This window comes from Nannobrachium achirus, assembly GCF_963921795.1.
Source record: "Nannobrachium achirus genome assembly, chromosome: 11".
Lineage (NCBI taxonomy): Eukaryota > Metazoa > Chordata > Actinopteri > Myctophiformes > Myctophidae > Nannobrachium > Nannobrachium achirus.
In genome coordinates, this window is record NC_137820.1 from 28,743,104 (window position 1) to 28,763,494 (window position 20,391).

Genomic DNA, 20,391 nt, shown 5'->3' on the forward strand with positions numbered 1-20,391 from the left:
TGTACCCGATACAATTAAAACTGCTGGTCACTTTGAATACAAGTTAAACTGTAATTGGATTCATGTGCATGAATGAATCATGCTTCTGTGGTTACACCAGACAGAGAATTCATAGCACCATGACTTCAAAGAGCAAAAAAAAAAACGGTTTCCTTGCTGGTGATTGTTAAGTTATCGGGCCCAGAATATGTGAATCAAACCGTCTGAGAGTGGTCACCTGCTATCAAGTATGACATCTGAAAGTAAGTAAGGGTTATTTGTGCAAATCTTTGGACATTTTAACTCAAATCTTTGCTTCTGTGGGTCCCGGGAACAAAATATTTTGAGCTGGAGATGGGGGTCCTTGACTAAAAAAGTATCGAGCACCACTGATACAACAACATAAGAAGACTTTTAGGATTTAGAAGACGTTTGTAGAATCAACCTCATGTCTTAATGGTTTAAGATGTGTGTGCGCTCACAGACATAACCATAAATGCAGTATCGGTATAAAGGTAGAGGCTTTATGTGAATTAGTAGACTATGTGAAAAGCCCTTGAGTTAAGAGTTGCTGCCATCAGTGCATTATGATGAAGTTAAAGACACTTTGTTGTTATAGTCGGGGGCGTTAGGGAGATAACATGGCCATTTCACGCTATATTAGTCTAAAAGCGCCAAATTTTGCACACATGTAGCCCAGGGCATGCTCTAATGATTTAGCTAGGGCGTCCGAGTCGGCGACCTTCGGGGTCGCCACAATCAAGTTGTGCTCCCATCGACTTTCTATACAGGAGGAAAATACCCAGAAAAATATCCGCTTTAAGTAGGATGTGAGGGGTCTAACTAGGGGTTTGTCATGATGCTGAATCCATTGCAAGCATTTGCCGACTCGGGCACCTTAGCTAAATCATTAGAGCATGCCCTGGGCAACATCTGTGCAAAATTTGGCGCTTTTAGACTGATTAGTACGAAATATCCCTAACGCCCCCGACTATTATGTGAAAAGCCCTTGAGTTAAGAGTTGCTGCCATCAGTGCATTATGATGAAGTTAAAGACACTTTGTTGTTAACACTTATGTTGCAATGATTTTTTCTCTTCAATGTCTCGCGTTGCCATGGTTACCATAGACTTCCATGTAATTGTGCAATTGGGTAAAAAGTGCACGCCCATGCCTAGATGATGCACCACGTGTGTAGATGCTGTTCACAGCTTTCAAACAAAAAAATCCGCTTGGAAATCCGTTCAGGCATTCATGATTTATCAGCCATTATGTTTAATTCAGATGTAAACAAACATGGCTGCCATGTTTGAAAGAATGAGTTGGTATGGGGGTTAAACATGCAATTTCGCGATCGCGATCATGCCTAATACATTTCTGGAGGTCCAAAAACAATTTTTGAAAAAAAAAAATTGAATTTCTTTTTTTTCTTTTTTTCAAAAACGGCCCAAACTCGGGAAACTCGGGGTTGGCACAGCGGTAGTACCAATACAAACTCTGGAAACTCGGGGTTGGCACCATATGTGTTAACAGGAGAGAGAAACAAAGAGCTCATTAGATCAGCCACACTCCCGTAGATAACTTCACTTAATCCGTCAACTTGAAAACCACATTATTTATATGGATTCAATACAACAGTAGACACACAGTAACACTCCTGCTATTTTGTGCAACAAACAGTGGAAAACAATAACGTAGACAGCGGTTATAAATACAAAGTTCAAGTGAAAATGTACAAAAGTTAAACTGCCCTTAAAACGGGTGCAAAACCTAAAAAAATACAAAAGAAAAAATAAATCTGTACACGTGTCAGTGAAAGAAATTGCTTTCACACAAAAAACAACCTCAAAAGAGAAAAGAATCTACTGGCCATACCGGAGGGCTTTCTCCTTCGTTTACTGTAACTATTGGCTTTGAATTAATCCTGTAGCATAAACAGCCAAGCCTTTTTGCAGTTGGGTAGGGATTCCCGAAACGAACAAAGTTCGGTAAGTACTTAACTGTTTTATATTCTATGGTGCTCCACTCTGGGTTCTGAGCATTAGATACTGCAAACTGCTGGAACTGTGATTTCACTACAGATCAACCTGTGACGTGCTTTGACATAATTACTGTTACTGTAGTCTCTGAATTCTCGCTCTTTCTGGCGACAGACACAGGGCTATCTCTCTCCATTCATTTATAGTCATATGGTTGTGTTTGTAGTTGCTCAGAGAGGGATTATATAGGTTTGTGCTTCCTAACCTCCCGAGCCAATCGCACACAACGTTTGGCAGGTAAAATCTGCAAGTTGTTGTGATTGACCTGCCAAAAAAAAGAAGATCAAATTACATTTTGGAGTATATTAAATGCCTTTACTCAAGGCCAATGGTTACTGTAAAGGAAGGAGTGAAAGAGCTTGATTATAATAATCAAGCATGATGGTGAAGTTGGATTTTCATTTTATAACCCTTTTTCGAGCCTCGTCGTCTTAGATCAGTGGTTCTCAAAGTGGATTCCAGGGACTTTGTGGGTTCTTTTATGTGGGGTCTAAATTGACCCATACAAGTTTGTAACTCTGACGGTGTACAAATGGAACCAAATTTTGGTTCCATTTGTACACCGTCAGAGTTAAGGGGAAACCTTGACATGTAAAAGTTCGAGAAACACCGTCTTAGATAAGCCACATCCTGGGGGGGGAAAAAACCTCAGAAGGTGACAGATTTGGGCAGCTGTTGGCTTCCTGGGTGCATCCTGTAAAAGTCTGGGCTGGACCGCACCAAAGGCACGGCCGCCGTCGACTGTCCTGAGGGCCTGGTGTGGTGGACGTGGCCGTGGCCCGGCGGGGAGGAGCCGGTGTACAGCAGCGGCGCCGGGAAGGCAGAGTGGTCCCTGGGAGCCCGGGAGAACGGCTGTGAGTAGCCGCCGCTCAGGGGCGAGGCGCGCGCGTCGTGGTGGGAGCGGCCGGGACTGTGCGTGGGGCTGTGCTGGTAGGGGGAGAGTCTGTCCGCGAAGCAAGGCGGTGGCGGGGCGATGATGCCGTCCTCCACCCAACTGTCGCCCCCCGCGTACTCCGGCAACTGAGGCAGGCGGGCGAGAGTGCACGGCGAGGGAGGGAGATGAGACGGCGGGATGAAGACGGGCGACGGGGGGAAGGGGAACGGGGCGGGTGGGGACTGATCCCTGTCCGTGGCGGTCGGTACCGCCGGGGGTCGGCCGTACGCCCCCGGGGCCTCCTCGGGAGTGGGCGGCAGCCCCGGGCTGTGAGGCCCGCCGGCGGCCGCCGCCTCCAGCAGCCTCTCCAGGTAGCGGTCGTCCTCGTCCTCGGAGAGGTTGTCGTACTGGGAGGTGTTGGAGGGCCGCCGGTTGCCCGCCGACGCCGGCACGCACAGGGACACCGGGAACTTGGTGGGCTTGGGAGGCAGGGCTCTGGGAGAGGGGGTGGAGGTGGAGGTGGAGGTGGGGGTGAGAGGCAAGGGGGGCCGCGAGGAGGAGCCGGGCTCCTTTTGCACCACCAGGTCCAGGGAGGTGGGAGGTTGCGGCCGGGGTTTCGGGGGGAGTCTCCCGAGGGGAGGAGGACAGTTGATCACGACCGAGGGAAGAGAGGGGGGTTGGATCGGCTCCGTGCCGGGAGGAGGAGGCTCCACGTCCAGAGAGGCGAGTCCGTCGTCGGAGTAGCCCAGCGGCGGAGGTGGGAGTTCGGGGAGGTCCAGCATCTCCTCCTCGGCCGGCATGGCCATCACCTCCGAGGCTGGAGGCTCGTAGGGCGGAGGCCAGTCTCCACCCTCCACACAGACCACCGCTACGTCTTCTGCACAGGGCTTGTTCGCCGGCTTCGGCGGCAACGGGGGCGGACCGCCGGACCGGACGCCTTCGGGAGTTTGCGTGTGAACCGGAGGGGAAGGCACGGGTTGCAAGGCCTGTGGTGGCCCCGAGAGGCCCTGTGGAGACCCCGAGAGGCCCTGCGGGTCCTCAGGAGAAGGGCTCTGCTCCGTACGGGGCTCTGGACTCTCCATGGCGGAGGGAGGCTGCAGAGGCATGAGGACGATGGGCCTCTCCTCTCCCAGAGGTTTCTTCACCCACTCTTCCGGCTTGGCTGGAAATGAAAAGGAGATTCAGAGGAAAATATAGAACACGCTTGAGACCGTGGGTCTGAAGCTGAGACACAGGAAATGGATGTGTATTTTTAGACCCAAACAAGAAAAAGAATCCCCCCCTCCTCCCCAAAAACAACAAAACGCTAAGTAATTAAATGAGACTGTGGGTACTGTTTTTCCATGAGAGACGGGTCAGTGCCAAACCAGAACATAGTGTCCGTAGCAGGTTCTGTAGGCAAACTACAGTATAGTGCATCATTATCGTGAACTGTCTACAAGGGATGCAACTACTGATTCTTTTTCATAGCAATAAATAGATAGATAGATAGATAGATAGATAGATAGATAGATTTTACTACGAATCGACATAAATTAAATAGACTTTTATAATTGACTAAAACGATTAGTCTGATTAACTGCTTAAAGCCTATTTTATACTTAACAAGCTTGCTTCCAGGATTAAAATCGACTAATGTCTTCAATTGCCACAATTCTCTTACCTTTTAATGTGCACGATGGTGCACAGGTCATGCACGGATCATGCACCACACATTCACAGCTTTCAAACAAAAAGATCTGCTTGGAAATCCGTTCAGGCATTCAAGAGATAGAGGCTATAGTGTTTTCTTCAAATGTAAACAAACATGGCTGCCATGTTTGAAAGATAGAGTTTGTTCTGGGAGTCAAACATGCATTTGGCTATAGCGATCATGCTGAAACCGGAAGTAGGGAGTGCAAAAAAGAAGAAAAAAAGGGCACATACGGCCAAAATTCGGGAAACTTGTGTTTGGCACCCAGTGTGTTAACTGTACAACTGTGTAATTTTTTTCTTTTTTTAAATAATTGATTAGTACAATAAAAGTGTTGCAGTCCCAGTGCCCACCTGCAGGTGGCCGGTCCAGCTTCTTACTGCGCAGCTCGGCCATGGCAGCCTGGAGCTGCTCCACCACCACATCATCTGGGAACAGGAAGGACACGGCAAGCTGCTCCTGGAGGAACTCCCTGAGGTCCTCTAGTGGAAGCTTCAGCAGACACTCTGATGACACAAACACAATTCAATTCAATTCAATTCAATTCAATTGGCTTTATTGGCATGAGAAAACATACTTTTACATTGCCAAAGCAGAAGTGTACACAATACAATACAATAGGAACAAAATATGTACAAGTGAAAAGAGTGTAACAGTTTTCATGCATCAAGGTTACATGCAGGCATAGCAGGGATATATACAATGGTCTTTAACAAACACACACACACACACACGTTTGTATCAACCCATTTACGTAGAACGGACTCACTCGCTAGCTTTTGCCGTGGACTGAAGACTCACCTTTTCAGACTCCACCTAAACCCATAGCACTACTGAAACACTCAATGACCAATTGACCATACAGGAAGCTAGTTAGCATTTGTTTTTAGAATCCTTTTTCTTTTTTTTCTTTACTGATCATTTTTTAGATTTCTTTTATATTGATATTCCTATGTATGTGTTATATTGTTGTTGATGTTCTGACATGTTATCTTGTTTATTATAGTGATGTATTACCTGCTTATTGTAAGTCGCTTTGGATTAAAGCATCTGCTAAATGCCTAAACTGTAAACTGTAAACGTAGACCTGAGGCAGATTCAGTCCTGCCTACGGAAGCCTGCAGCGTGCCAGATAACCGTGATAATGCACACCCTCTCGTGTAATATTGCTTAATTTTTGAATAGCCAGCGCTAAAACCTGTAAATGACACGGATGCTTTTGGTTTTAAGTATAAATCAGGCGTACACTGTAACTCCTACCCTAACCTCTAAATACCTATCCTAAACTGACTGACACACACACACACACACACACACACACACACACACACACACACACACACACACACACACACACACACACACACACACACACACACACACACACACACACACACACACACACACACACACACACACACACACACACAAAAGGATGGGAGTTTAAAAGCCCAATGTGACAAGAACACAAATAACCCTTTTTGTCCACGTCATTTAACATCATCGTTAACAAAAAGCAGCATCCCGTCACTCGAGTGACTTTAGAAACAAGACATTCTGAACGGTGCGCGATATCGACCAATCCCTGCCATGCGCTGAGCGAGCGCCCAATGGGAAGTTAGCGTTGGCTTCTTCTCCACAGCAACGAGCCGCTTTGCATTATGTAAGCCATACACTTATAGGCAGCCAACCGGGAGACAGTGGAGCATGTAATCCATGCATGCAACATGCAGCCATGCATCTCTACAGTATATACAGTATGAGCATAAAGCTGCTTCTCTGACTCATTCTGAAAGCACGGTACAGCTAGGCCTAGTGGTCACAGTTGTTACATAATCGCCTGATGACAATTATGTTAATAGTTGCAATTATTTTGCATTTATTGTAAGAATCGTTTCCATTAATTTGCATAAATTCATCATCAAAATTACCTTATCAGTAAGCGATGATTTACAAGCACAAGCTTAGAAGCACACGCTTGTAAATCAGCCATTTTCATTATTTAAAACAGAATTCTAAGTACACATTCATGAAATATGGCCTATTTTAGCCATGCAATATACATTTTTGATTAGATTTTGATTAGATGTTTTGTTTACAAAGCCTAAAAACGAATTAATTTGTAATTATATATGTTCCAATGTTTGATGCCAAAACCACAATCATTTGTATGACCATTAATCATCAAGCAAACGTTCGTGATGTTGACAGCCCTACTGTCACCAACTGCCTGTCGGGTGGGAACCTCATAAGCCCCAAAGATCAGGATTCAAATTCAAAAGCATCAAAAGTAGCAGATCTACAAGCTCAAAACGTGTTGTTTAGTGACGCGTTTCGAGCTTGTGGATCTGCTCATTTTCAGGTTTTTGTGTGACGCTGCAGAATGATAAAGTGGAGCATTCATTTACGAAAAAACACAAGTTAAAACAGTGTTTCTCAACCACTGTGCCTGGGGACCTTTGGTGTGCCCCTGAGAAGGGTCAAGTGTGCCCCTTGAAACTGCTTGAAAGCCAGTATTGTATTTATCATTTATCATAAAAATGATTTAAACCAGTGAAAACAGCCGATCTACAAGCACACAACGCCTCGCAACGCGAGGCGTTGTGTGCTTGTAGATCTGCTGTTGTCACTACTGTTATGCGACAGCCTTGTATGATGAAGCAGGGATGTACTTTGCGAAGAAACGTACACATTTGAAACTTGGAGATACAAGGTTTAGGTTTCTTCCCGACAGTGGCGATATTTACACCCCCGTATTATGTTGGTGTGCCCATGGATTCTTGGGACATGAAAAGTGTGCCCATGCAGAAAAAAGGTTGAGAAACACGGAGTTAGAATATGGACATAAGAGACTAAATGGTCAAGTAAACGTTCATGACGGTGACAGGCCTGCTCCTCAGTACTCACTCTTGTGTACTTTGAGGACAGTGTAAGCCATGGCAGTGAGCAGCCTCTCCCCCTCCAACATGTAGATGTCCCACAAGCGCAGCGTGAGGGTGAACGGGCTCTGTTCACACAACACACACAGGAACACCATGTCACCACAAAGACCCTCATAAGAGAAGATTTGTGTTTAAAAATATATATATATTATTTAAACATTTCCAATACTCAAGATCTTTCTTTACAAATTGTTTAGAAAAAAGCTTGTAGATCTGCTATTTTGAATAGCCAACATATACAGTAAATGGATAAAGTGGTTGAAATGATTGTGATGCTATGTTCCTTTTTTTTTTAAGAAAATGTCTTTAGGAAAAGAAAAACACTGAAATAGCAGATTTACAAGAGCACACCGCATCAATGTGACCCCATTGTGAGTTAGTAGATCAGCTATTTTCATGCGAAAATAACTAAAAACAATCATAGATATCTATCTGGTGTGGTGGTGAGTAATAATGTAAGCATAATATTTACATTGTGTAACATGTATGGTTATACACAGAGGGAACGAGGGACATTTAACAATCACGTAATGCATGTTTTGTAAGCAGGGACCTTTTATAAGCAAACAGGAGGCAAATGGAAAATATGAGGAGTATGATGAGACTCACTCGATCAATGAAACACTGCAGAAACCACTTGGTGGTGTATATTCCTGTGGTCATCTGCTCCTTCTCCTGCGGGAGGACAGCATTTCACAGGGTATTAATAGGACACGGTTTGAGTCTCAAACATGATCCACACAGTTGGTTCTGACTACTTTTGACCTTTGAATACTATGGTATGCAAAAATCCCCGACCACATTTCAAGTCACCAACCCGTGTATATACAGTACAGTATATACTACTAGTAAGGTGCTGTTAGTGTGGTATGTGGCCTCCATATATGGGCATTCCCGTATGAAGTCCTGTTAGATATAGGCTTAATATTGATGACAGGGAACTCCATATAAGGGCATAAAATGGATTCTGTTAGTGTGACATCACGGTGAAGCCAGAGTGTGATGTCAGAGCGGCAAACCCATTCTGTTAAGAGTGGTTCCCCTGACATCACAGTGACGTCAGAGCATGATGTCAGAGTGGCAAACCCATAGAACCACAGTGTCAGGCGTTATAGACAGAGATACACACACATACTAAACTACGGTCGCAATGATGCGTAGCCTGCAAACTAGTTCAGGCAGATACACTCGAGAGGTTTACTCTATGTGTACTGTATGTGGCGTGTCAAGCAGATGATCAAATTGGCGGTGTACTTAAGCTCTCCTGATTCATTGTACTTCCTCTTGCCGTCAGTGCTGCCACTGAATGTATATGTTGTACGCTTTGTTTGCTCCCACCAGTGTTGTTTTTGACAGCAAATTTTGATTTAGTTTTAGTCATAGTCTTTTGAATAAAATGTAATTTAGTTATAGTCATAATTTAGTCACCTGAAAAGTTTTAGTTTTAGTCTAATTTTAGTCGACTAAATATCATAAGATTTTAGGCGACTAAATCTACAGTTGATATAGTAAAAAAAAAAGTATTTTGGCAGGCCTTGATGACATCACAATGGCTGATTTTACACTTGGTTGCGTGCTGAAAATAGCCGATCTACAAGCTCACAACGCGTCGCAGTTGTGAGCTTATAGATCTGCTATTTTCAGCACGCAACACCCGAGAGCAACCAAACATAAAATGACTCTCTTCTCCACTAGTCCCTCCCTAACGTGTTGGTCTAGTTTATTTTGTTGACGAAATTGTCAATATATTTAGTCTTAGTTTTAGTCCTCACAGCTTAGTTTTTATTTCGTTTTCGTCAGTGAAAAAAACGCAGTCGACAAACATTTTTAGTCATACTTTTAGTCGACGAAATCAACACTGGCTCCCACCACCACCCCAGCATTTCCTGAACCGTAACGGTAATGGACATACAAGGTTTCCACCCGACAACGACGATATACAAAAGCAGGAGTCATAGAGGTACGGTAAGGCTCACCAGGTGCTTCTTGAGCCTGGGAAGCAGCTTGGAGAGGATCTGTTCGTGGTGGGCCTGGAATCGCATCAGCTTGGGAAACCCAGGGATGAAGAACCCTATTGAAGAGAGAGAGCAGACAGTTGAGCACAGTAAATAACATATTACCCACTTGAACCCAAGCATCCCCTATTTTTGGGGAACATTCTGCAAAATAGCAGATCAACAAGCAGAAATAGCAGATCTACACAATCCACACATGTGAGCTATTTTTGGCGAAGCAATTTGGTGTAGACTAGGGAAAAAGGTGCACGGTACAGAGGCAACTTGTGTCCAGTTTACCAAGTACAGACGGTTTAAGTGGTTATGGGTGAAGCAAGAATACTCAAGGGCAAAGCCAATGATGTCCCTTTTCAGTTCAACACAAAGTCAGAGAGAGAACACTCTGCGTCAGGCACCCGGAACTAGTGGCAAGCAAACTGACACTATGGGAGCCGACCCAGGGCACTATGGGAGCCGACCCAGGGCAAAACCAGGAAAGGCAACAAGCGCACCACCTATGAAGATGCACTGCGACGTGACAGCTTAGCTAACAACACTGTAGAGCTCAAGATACCCTGTTAGAGTGTGGAGTGCAGGGATTCAGGAGTGCTCTTGCATTGCATTGCCATCGCATCGCTATGACAATTTGCTTTTACTACACACTGTGGATGGAATCGGCTCTGTGCATAATTGTTATCCCAGGTTTACTGAAAGTGCTATACATGTTTACTGTTGCAGTTCAGTGGAACAGAAAGCTTCATTTGATAGGCTTGTGGTAGACGCAAATGGTACCTTTTATGTGCGTTTCCCGGTTGGATTTGCTGGGGAGGAAGTGGAGTAAAATCCATGCTTTTTTCTTTTTTAATCACCAGTGGGGACGTTTTGTATCCCTGCTTCTAGCCAGACTGAATTAAATGCATGCAGTTACAGTTTACAGTTTAGGCATTTAGCAGACGCTTTTAATCCAAAGCGACTTACATTAAGCAGATAATACATCACTATAATAAACAACATAATATGTCAGAACATCAACAACAATATAACAAATGCATATGAATACATGCAGTTCCTTTTGGTAAACGTAGACTGATCTGTTTCATATTTATGTTAGATAATATCACAATTTAACAATTACACTAGTAAGACACCTCAGGGTGACATGCGACCTCGCCCTAAAGGGCGAGGTCGCGCCAATTCTTGACTATATCTGGCCAACCACAGTGTTTCTCTGACGATTCTAGTTGTTATCATTCTGGGGGGAGTTTGTTCATGTTTTTGTGAGGGTATCAACCCTAGGAGACACGGGGAGAACATGCAAACTCCACACAGAAAGGCCCTATCGCCAACCCCACCTAGGGTGTGAGCGATGGGGCCTAAACATGGAAATGTGGAGAACACTATATATGGAGATAGTCCAGTCCATCATGTCATAATGGGACTACCGTCATAGACAGTAGCCATTGTTAGGCCGGAGTCAATGGCTGTGTCTATGACGGTAGTTCCATATGACATATTGGACTAGACTATCTCCATATATAGTGTTATCCACATCTCCATGTTTAGACAGCCAATGACTCCAGCCTAACAATGGCTACTTTCTATGACGGTAGTCCCATATGACATGATGGACTGGACTATCTCCATATATAGTGTTATCCACATTTCGTGTAGCCGCCCTGTACAGGAAGTGATGTCACAACTCGCTGACATCACACTGACATCACAGAGGCTTCGGAAGGACGGTCAGAGGCTTCGGACACTCAAGCGACACGGTTCTTCAGAGTATATGCGACCTTCGGTCGCAATTAAACATGTATGTTAATCACATTAAACCTGGTGTACCATGGGTATTTTCAGTATGTGTGGTACAAACAAGTACATAGAGCATAAGTAGCCTCGCATAGCCAGGCTTTACTCATCTGCGAAGAGAAAAGCCTGGTGACAATATAAGGCAGAAAGCGTTCAACTTCCACCGTGTGAGCTTCCCCGGAAGTGAGCATACCCGGTTTTCCCCCTAACATAACTTCCGTTAAACGCAACACTTCCGCCAGAAATCTTGGAACCAACCGGAAGGCATATTGTCTACAGGGTGGGGCATAAGTGGATTATTCTTTTGTACACACTGAACTCCACTCACACTGATAAAAGTTTATCGTCTCTTTGTGCCGTGTTTCCAGCTCGTGGATCTGCTACTTTTGATGCTTTTGTGAGACGCAGTAGTTCGATCAAGTAGTAGGGCGTTCATTTTCGAAAATGACAAGGTTTCTGCCCGACAGCAACGTTATGTTTCTCTCTCTCTCTCTCTCTCTCACCGTGCATGACATGCTTGCTGCTGGTGAGCAGCTGTGACAGGGCCCAGAAGGCGTCCTCCTCGTTCAGGTACATGAGAAGGAGGGCGGCGATCTGACTCATCCCTTGGCAGTAGTTCACCTCCTGGGACACACACACACACACACACAGAGACAGACAGGCAGGAGACATACCGGGTCAATTAAAACTCATTTAGGCCCAGAATTATTGAATGCTTTAACCATAGAAAAATAGCAGATATACAAGCTCACAGCGCGGCACCGAGTGCCGCGCTGCGAGCTTGTATATCTGCTATTTTTGAAAAAGTCGTGAAAATGTGTGCAAATCTTTGAATATAATGTATTTTCAAAGCGAACGTTTGTAACTCAAATTTTGCTTCTGGGGGGGTCCCTGGAACTAAATATTTTGAGATGGGGGTCCGTGGCCAAATACATATCATTTTGGGGGTCCTTCACATGAAAAGGTTTGAGAACCACTGACATAGTAGTCTCTCAAGAACAGACTAACTGAGCTCCAGTTAAGTGAAAAGGACCTTTTCTTTGACGACAGCCAGTCAGATTGCTGACATAGAAACATAGGTTTTTCAAAAAATCTTAGAAGGATTCAAAAGACACTTATAGAATCGGGTCAAAATTCTAATTTTCACGATTTTTCAAAAATAGCAGATCTACAAGCTCGCAGCGCGGCTGTGAGCTTGTATATCTGCTATTTTTCAATAGTTAAAGCACAAAATAATGATACACAATAATGTGTGCCCGTTCTGGATGGGTTAACCTGCTTGGGAGACACGACGAAGAGGAATTATTTATAACTTAATGCAGGATTCCAGACCCAGAGAGGAGGAGGATGGGGCAAAACAACATGTGAATGTCTGATGTGGTCTGAGAGGACCAGTGGATGTTTTTTATCATCGTTGTCGGGTGAAAACCTTGTATGTCCAAAACCGCTCTTTTTGCATTTTTCATTTTAAAAATGATTTAAACTAGTGAAAACAGCCGATCTACAAGCACACAACGCCTCGCACCACGAGGCGTTGTATGCTTGTAGATCTGCTGTTTTCACTACTTTTGTGCGACGGCCTTGTATGATGAAGCAGGGCTTTACTTTGCAAGAGAATATACAAATTTGAAACTTGGAGATACGAGGTTTCCACCCGACAACAACGTTATGCTTGTACGATGACTCTTGAGTGAAGGGTAGTCTTATGTTTACCGCACCTTTACCGTCACGGCCCCCTAGACCAGTGGTTCTCAAACCTTTTCATGTCAAGGAAGGACCCCGAAATTCATGTGTATTTGGCCGCGGACCCCCATCTGAAATTGTTTGTGACCTCCAGAAGCAAAGGTTTGAGTTAAAAATGTCTAACATTTAAAAGATCCACAAGCTTGGCACAAAAGTGACACTATATTATAATTTTTTTGCCCTAGACTTCAGAACAAATTACGAAGGAGATTAGGTTACCCACTTAAGCCCTATATAAATTTTACAACAGATAAGAGAGAAGAGGGTTAATGTGGTTAACAGCACCAGGTTCTGCTTTTAAGTCTAATTTAGAAATGTCCTTTTCTTTTTAAAATTAGCCTCTTCATGATTTGTAATGCTGTTTTATTGCATTAATGTTTCACTGCCTTGATGGTATTAATGGCCGTTTTATGTTGCTCGTCTACAGTACGTTTTACTATCCCTCCACTTCAGACTGTTTTATCGCTCTAATTTTGGACTGCCGTTTATGTTTTCATACCGAACGCCGTTTTAATTATGTAGAGTGCTTTGCTAACTCTGTTCAAGAAAAGCAATGAGGGGTTATTTTATGATTATTTATAATCGTTAAGTGCTCCTACTACGTCATATTAATGTCGTTTTACCATTACAACAATTACAACCATTTCAGTTCCATAAAGGTCTGCACTAAAATGATAACCTGTCACACACACACACACACACACACACACACACACACACACACACACACACACACACACACACACACACACACACACACACACACACACACACACACACACACACACACACACACACACAAAATCAATGTCACACATTCAGGGGTGTCACAAGGGGGGGAAAAGTGGGACTGAGTTACTAGGGCCCAAGGTGGAGGGGCCTTGATTATTTTATACTTTGGCTATTGAAAAATAGCAGATATACAAGTACTTGTAGATCTGCTATTTTTTGCTTCTGGGGGGTCCCTGGAACGAAATATTTTGAGATGGGGGTCCGTGGCCAAAATACATATCATCTTGGGAGTCCTTGACATGAAAAGATTTGAGCACCACTGACATAGAAACATAGGTTTTTCAAAAAACCTTAGAAGGATTTGAAATATTCAAAGACTTGCAAAGAGCTTGTATATCTGCCATTTTTCAATAGTTAAAAGCACAAAATAATGCGTGATAATGCGTTCCCAGTCTAAATGGGTTAAAACCCCTCCCCCTAAGAAGAACATTCGTGGGGGGCCCGCAGTGAATCCTTGTACCCAGGGCCCAGCATTTGGTGCGACACCCCTGCAGTGCATTTGCCATTGGTCTGCATTAAGACTAGCTTATAGTGCCACCATGACAGGGTACTCACCAACATCAAGCACCCTTTCATGGGAGCATAATTAATTTAATTAGGGTTACTTTGAGGCTAAACTGCACATTCTCTACATTCCATGTCTGTCTGTCCCCATGTACCCCCCCCCCCCTCCCCCCTCTCACACACACACCTCCTGTGGGCTCTCTTTACTACTGACCCACTTTCTGGTGAGCAGTGAAGGGACACGCACGCACGCACGCACGCACGCACACACGCACGCACGCACGCACGCACACACACACAAACACACACACACACAGCCGTTTCCTCTGTCTGTAAAACACCTCACGCACCAGTGTTGTTTTTGACAGCAAATTTTGATTTGGTTTTAGTCATAATTTAGTCACCTGAAAAGTTTTAGTTTGTGTGTGTGTGTGTGTGTGTGTGTGTGCGGGCGCGTGCCTAGCCTCCAGTGTCTGTGTTTATGTCTGTATGAATATGAATCATGAGACGGTCCTGTAAAACCCAAACACTTGCACCTCTCTTCCATCACCCCGTCTCCATCCATGCAGAGGACCATGGGCTGCTATGGGAGCCATCTGGGGTTTTGTGTGAAAAGTGTTGCTTAAGTGTACACAGCGCCTGTCGTCTTTTACAAACAGTGTTTAAGTGTACACACACACACACACACGAATGTGTGTATAATGATGCGTCGAAGCAGATAAGACTCCGTTCAGTCACAACAGCCCTCCTGAGGTGGGCTTATCTTCTCACTGCTCTAGATCTTAGAGAGACTGTCATCTTCATCATGATTTCTGGTTTCCATTTCGATGAAGCCACAAGAGCCAAGAGTATTATTTAGTTTTAAATTAACCACTTCAGCCCTATATACTGTAGTTTGTAGTACAACAAATTCAAATTTTGTTTTGTTTTGGAAAATGAGATTCTTTTGGAAAATCTTTGCCTAGAAAGACATTCCCAAAATAGGGACACCAGGTTGGAATTAGCCAAAGGAGGGTCTATGTAGGGGTGGGCGATTTGGTGATAATTATCGTTGAGACGATACAATGTCTCCACGATATGCCTTTTCAGAAGTATATATCGTGATACAATTGAGGGAGCCTTGTAAAAAATCCTGTTTAATCGTTAATACAGAGATTCATTGCCGAATTCAATTTAAACCTGCATTTTGGTCTAAATCAGTAGTTCTCAAACTTGGAAATGTCAAGGTCTCCACTTAAATCTGACAGTATACAAATGAAACCAAATATTTGGTTTCATTTGTATACTGTCAGAGTTATACTTGTAAAGTTCAATTTAGACCTCCCAAAAGGAACCCAGAGAGTCTAGTTGCTGTTAAGTAACTTGAAAAATAACCATAAAAACCAACGTGAAAAAGAATCATGATAAAATCGCGTATCGTGATACAGCTTGGGAAAATATTGTGATATTGTATCGCCCACCCCTAGGTCTATGTCTAAAGGTGCGTTCCCACCAAAAGACAAAATATGGTCCAAAGGTTACTGTACAGCATGACAGGAGATGCAGTCAGCCCTGAGGTATTTTCAAACACGGCTCCCTTTGAAAAAGGCATGGATGGACACCCCTGAACTAATCAGTCACAGTTTGAGTCACCAGGCCTGCAAAGCAGTGAGCGTTTGGTTCAATGCTGGGCTAAGTGCTGATGATGTACATTCTGGCTGGGCTACAGTCATAAATAAAACATCCCCACCTCCTCTCCTCCTCTCCCCTTCCCCAGGCGAAGCCAGGGTCGGAGTGGACGGGCAAGGAATGCTTACACTGTTAATGTAACCACTTGAACCCTCGCATCCCTATTCTGGGGATCTACAAGCAAGGCCTTGTGAGCTACAGTAGATTTTAAAAAGTAAATCCAAAAATCACACTCGTGTGAACTGAGCGGTGGAGGCTGTGTGTGTGTGTGTGTGTGTGTGTGTGTGTGTGTGTGTGTGTGTGTGTGTGTGTGTGTGTGTGTGTGTGTGTGTGTGTGTGTGTGTGTGTGTGTGTGTGTGTGTGCGTGCGTGCGTGCGTGCGTGTGTGTGTGAATGTGAGTCTGAACAACAGCGCCCCTCCCTTAACATGTGTGGTCAGAAAAGGTTACTGCAGGCTACAGACACGCATACCCACACACACGGCCACGTATAGGAGCGTTGTGACCACCGCTCAAAAAGAATAAGGGGGCCAAGAATGGAGCCCTAGGGCAGGGGTTCCCAAACCTTTTTGTCTCAGGGCACCAAATGAATATTTTTTTAATCCGAGGCACCCCTACATTGTAATTTTCACTCCCAACGCCTTATATTTATAGAATATCATCGTTGTCGGGTGGAAACCTTGTATGTCAAAAACCATTCGTTTTGTATTTATCATCTGTAAAATGTATTATGCAAGGCGTTGTGTGCTTGTAGATCTGCTGTTTTCACTAGTTTTGTGCGACAGTCTTGTATGATGAAGCAGGGCTTTGCTTTACCAAAAGACGTACACATTTGAAACTTGGAGATAGGAGGTTCCTGCCCAACAGTGACGATATTTTAGTGATTATGTTGCGAGGAGAACGTTGAGATAATAGCCATTTTATTTTGGTTAGAACTGACTAAAAATAACTTTGTACTTCAAGTTTAAAATGTTAAAATATTTTTTCAAGTGTCCAAATAAATTCCAAATATTATCAAATGATCTCGCGGCACCCCTGGACTGCCGTCACGGCACTCCAGGGTGCCCTGTCACCCACTTTGAAAGCCCCTGCCCTAGGGGACTCTGTTCAACAAAGTATAAGGTTTAAGTGTTTAACTTTGAGAGTGTACAACACCAAACAAATGGGACCTGTAGGAGTCATTTTCTACTCTGCTATGCCAAGCAAAACACACTCGCACTCCTTCACATTACGTAACACACACGCGCGCGCGCACACACACACACAGAGCACGTGCACACGCATAAACACACTCACCGGGTTGTACACTGAGTAGGCTGCCAGAACATGAAACAACGCCTGCTGCCTGGAGAGGGAAAAGAAAAGAGAAACAGGCACACGTCTTAAACCATAATACTACAAAAATAATTAGGGTTTAATAACACCCGTAAAGAATACGGGAGTTTAAAGCAGGGGTCTTCAACGTTTTCAGGCCAAGGACCCCTTAGTTGAGAGAGAGATGAAGCAGGGACCCCCATAACCTTTTCATAGATTCCATATAGTTTCATCGTTTGACAACACGATCATCAGTGTATTTTGGATTCATGTCAATTTGTGTTTTCAGATTTTTAACCACTTGAACTGTCAATACTTAATAAACTTGACCTTTCATTCTGTACTTAGTCTGCTCTTTTTCCCCTCTACACCAAACCTCTTTGCCAAAAATAGCCAATCTACAAGCTCACTATGCCGTTGTGAGCTTGTAGATCTGCTATTTTTGGCTAAAGTTCTCAGTATATGGACACTAGGGTTCAAGTGGCTAATATAAAAAAGGAGGAAAAACACTTTCTATCACTCAAAGATTCGGAGGACCCCCTGTAGTAACTCTGAGAACCCCCTAGGGGTCCCGGACCCTCTGTTGAAGACCCTTGGTTTAAAGAATGAAATGAACACTCGCCGATGCCCATGATGCGAGAACATGACTGAGGCACAATGCCTCATTGTTAAATCAACTTCATTGTTCATTCATCCATAAAATGGATACTAAAGGCTTTTTACTTACATAAGTTACTAGTTACATAGTACATACAGTATGTTATGTATTCAGACAATGTAAATCATATTATATTCATAAATAATTGAGTGTTTTCACTATTCATTTAAAAGAGGGAACGACGTTTACAATCATCATATATTAGCTATGAATTCAAACAATATAAATCACAAAATGTACTCATTTGATATTTATGCTATAACTAAAACTCAACATTAACAACTCACAGATTGTATCCTACAGTATGTCAAAACATGAAGATAAAAACAAGGATTGGTTCCCTATGTGCACTCTCAAGAGTTTAACCTCTGACTAAATGTTGAGTGGTAGTTATATGTTTAATAACAAATGAGAACAATTCAGGATATACACTTTTTGAATACGTACTGTAATAAGTGCACTTTGTAACTTTGTGACTAACTATGTATGGCAAGAAAGACTTAAGTAACTATGTGAGTAAAAGCCATCAGTATCCATTGTACAACATCATTTCATCCTCTTTATTTTACACCAGTAAACCGGAGATGAGACAATAAAGTTGAAGCTTAACTGTCCACCTAGAAACTGTCTATCAATACCAGCTACTGCAAAGAGTGGACAGGGAGACCATGCCGATTTTAGACTCTGCGTTGTTTATTAATGAAACTTCCCTTTTAGTTTCCTGTGTTGACTCCTTCGTGTTGCTGTTTCATGAGTCACGGATTGTAGCACATGCAGCTACTGTAGAATAAAAACAGCCGTGGCCACGGATACGATGAATACAAGAACGCTCGCCCCAAAACACAGTAAGGGCCGCACCACCAGGTATTCCTAAACGTAACCTCAGTAAAACTATGCCTAAACCTAACCTTATTCCTAAACGTAACCTCAGTATGATTCAGGAGGAGGTTAGGGATGGGACGATACACAATATTATCGTTTATCGTGATAAAAAACACACGATAATCGTATCATGGAGATTACCTTTATCGTGATATCGTCCTCCGTCATGCACTGGGATCAATTCCCCTTTTATTTGCCGAGCTGCATATCCGGTACCAATTAGAATGAATTGTTTATTTCGATAATCAGTGAGACATTACAAGTCAATTTTCTTTTCATTTATTTTTTTAACCTGTAAAAAAGGTCGAAAAGGTATAGGCAGAAGCTTAATGCTTATTGATGCCTATCCTTGACAAACAAACAAAAAGACAAACACAAACAAAAGAAAATAAACCATCTATAATTGGTAAAAGATACTTATAATATACGTACTTGATAGTCTTTTTTCACTCTATATGAAATGTCTTTGCCAAAAAATAGCCGATCTACAAGCTCACAACACTTGTAGATCTGCTATTTTTTGGCAAATGTTCCACCCCAGGATAATGGCTTTTGATTATCGCGATAATATCGTAAATCGCGATTTCTTTTGTCACAATAATCGTGATATGACATTTTCATATCGTCCCATCTCTAGAGGAGGTAGAGCGGAAGGTTCCCTGTTCGATACTCGGCTCCCCCCGTGTCAGTGTGGAAGTGTCCTTGAGCAAGACACTGAAGCCCTAACTGCTCCTGATGAACCTTACATGGGGTGCGTTCGGAAACCCGCACCGGGTGTGTGCTCAGTGTAGTGAGTGCAGTGGGCGTGACGTTGGAGAGTGCGTTCAGTGTGGCTTATTTACGAACGACCAGTTTTAAGAGGCAGCTGTGTGCTTTTTCACTCTGGACTCTGAAGGTAAACTTTCTGAAAAGCAGCAGTTGCTGCTGAGTATGCAAACGTAACGTTGCTATTAGGAGATGTAGGTCTAATTCACAACATTGGCATACCTGCTGTTAATTTACATGTTGATGTGTGTGAAACTATCAAGCCCAGCTGCAAGTGCTGTATTTTGCGGTTATTTCCTCCATTGTTCACAGCTGAGAAGGGCTCGAGACACGGCCATGAAAACCAACCAATCAGAACACCGCACCACACCACCACACCGCCAAACCCCATCTTCTGAGTAGTGCACTCAACACACCAGTGCGCCGCGCACTGGATTTCCGAACGACAACGCACCAAGTGCACCGAATAAACGAACGACAACATGGCACACCAGTGCGTTGAGTCAGCATTTCCGAACGCACCCTTGGTCTCCTCTGCAGTCGGTGTGTGTGAATGGGTGAATGTAATGCACGTTGTGAAGCATTTCGTATAATGTTGCCATATAAATCGAACTAAATGGACCAGTCTGGGTCCATTTGGTTCCATTTGTACACTCTCTTGAGTTAGTCAGTTACAACTAGGGCTGTCACGATTATGACATTTTACATGACGATTAATTGTCACTCAAATAATTGCGA

The 20,391-nt window shown here is 43.6% G+C and overlaps 1 protein-coding gene across 2 annotated transcripts in view; it reads right to left on the minus strand.

Moving 5' to 3' along the window:
* Nucleotides 1-2,601: 2,601 nt before the first annotated feature.
* The window catches only part of LOC308294693 (uncharacterized protein), a 63,405-nt gene continuing 45,615 nt past the window's right edge, over nt 2,602-20,391 (minus strand). For both annotated transcript variants that reach the window (XM_080737484.1, XM_080737485.1), the window contains 7 exons: nt 17,331-17,379; nt 11,833-11,953; nt 9,503-9,597; nt 8,136-8,201; nt 7,492-7,591; nt 4,938-5,090; nt 2,602-4,053 (listed from right to left, as the gene is read on the minus strand). In XM_080737484.1, the coding sequence (XP_080593610.1) occupies nt 2,666-4,053; nt 4,938-5,090; nt 7,492-7,591; nt 8,136-8,201; nt 9,503-9,597; nt 11,833-11,953; nt 17,331-17,379 (1,972 nt within the window). In that variant the 3' untranslated portion in view covers nt 2,602-2,665. The remainder of the gene's footprint in view (nt 4,054-4,937; nt 5,091-7,491; nt 7,592-8,135; nt 8,202-9,502; nt 9,598-11,832; nt 11,954-17,330; nt 17,380-20,391) is intronic.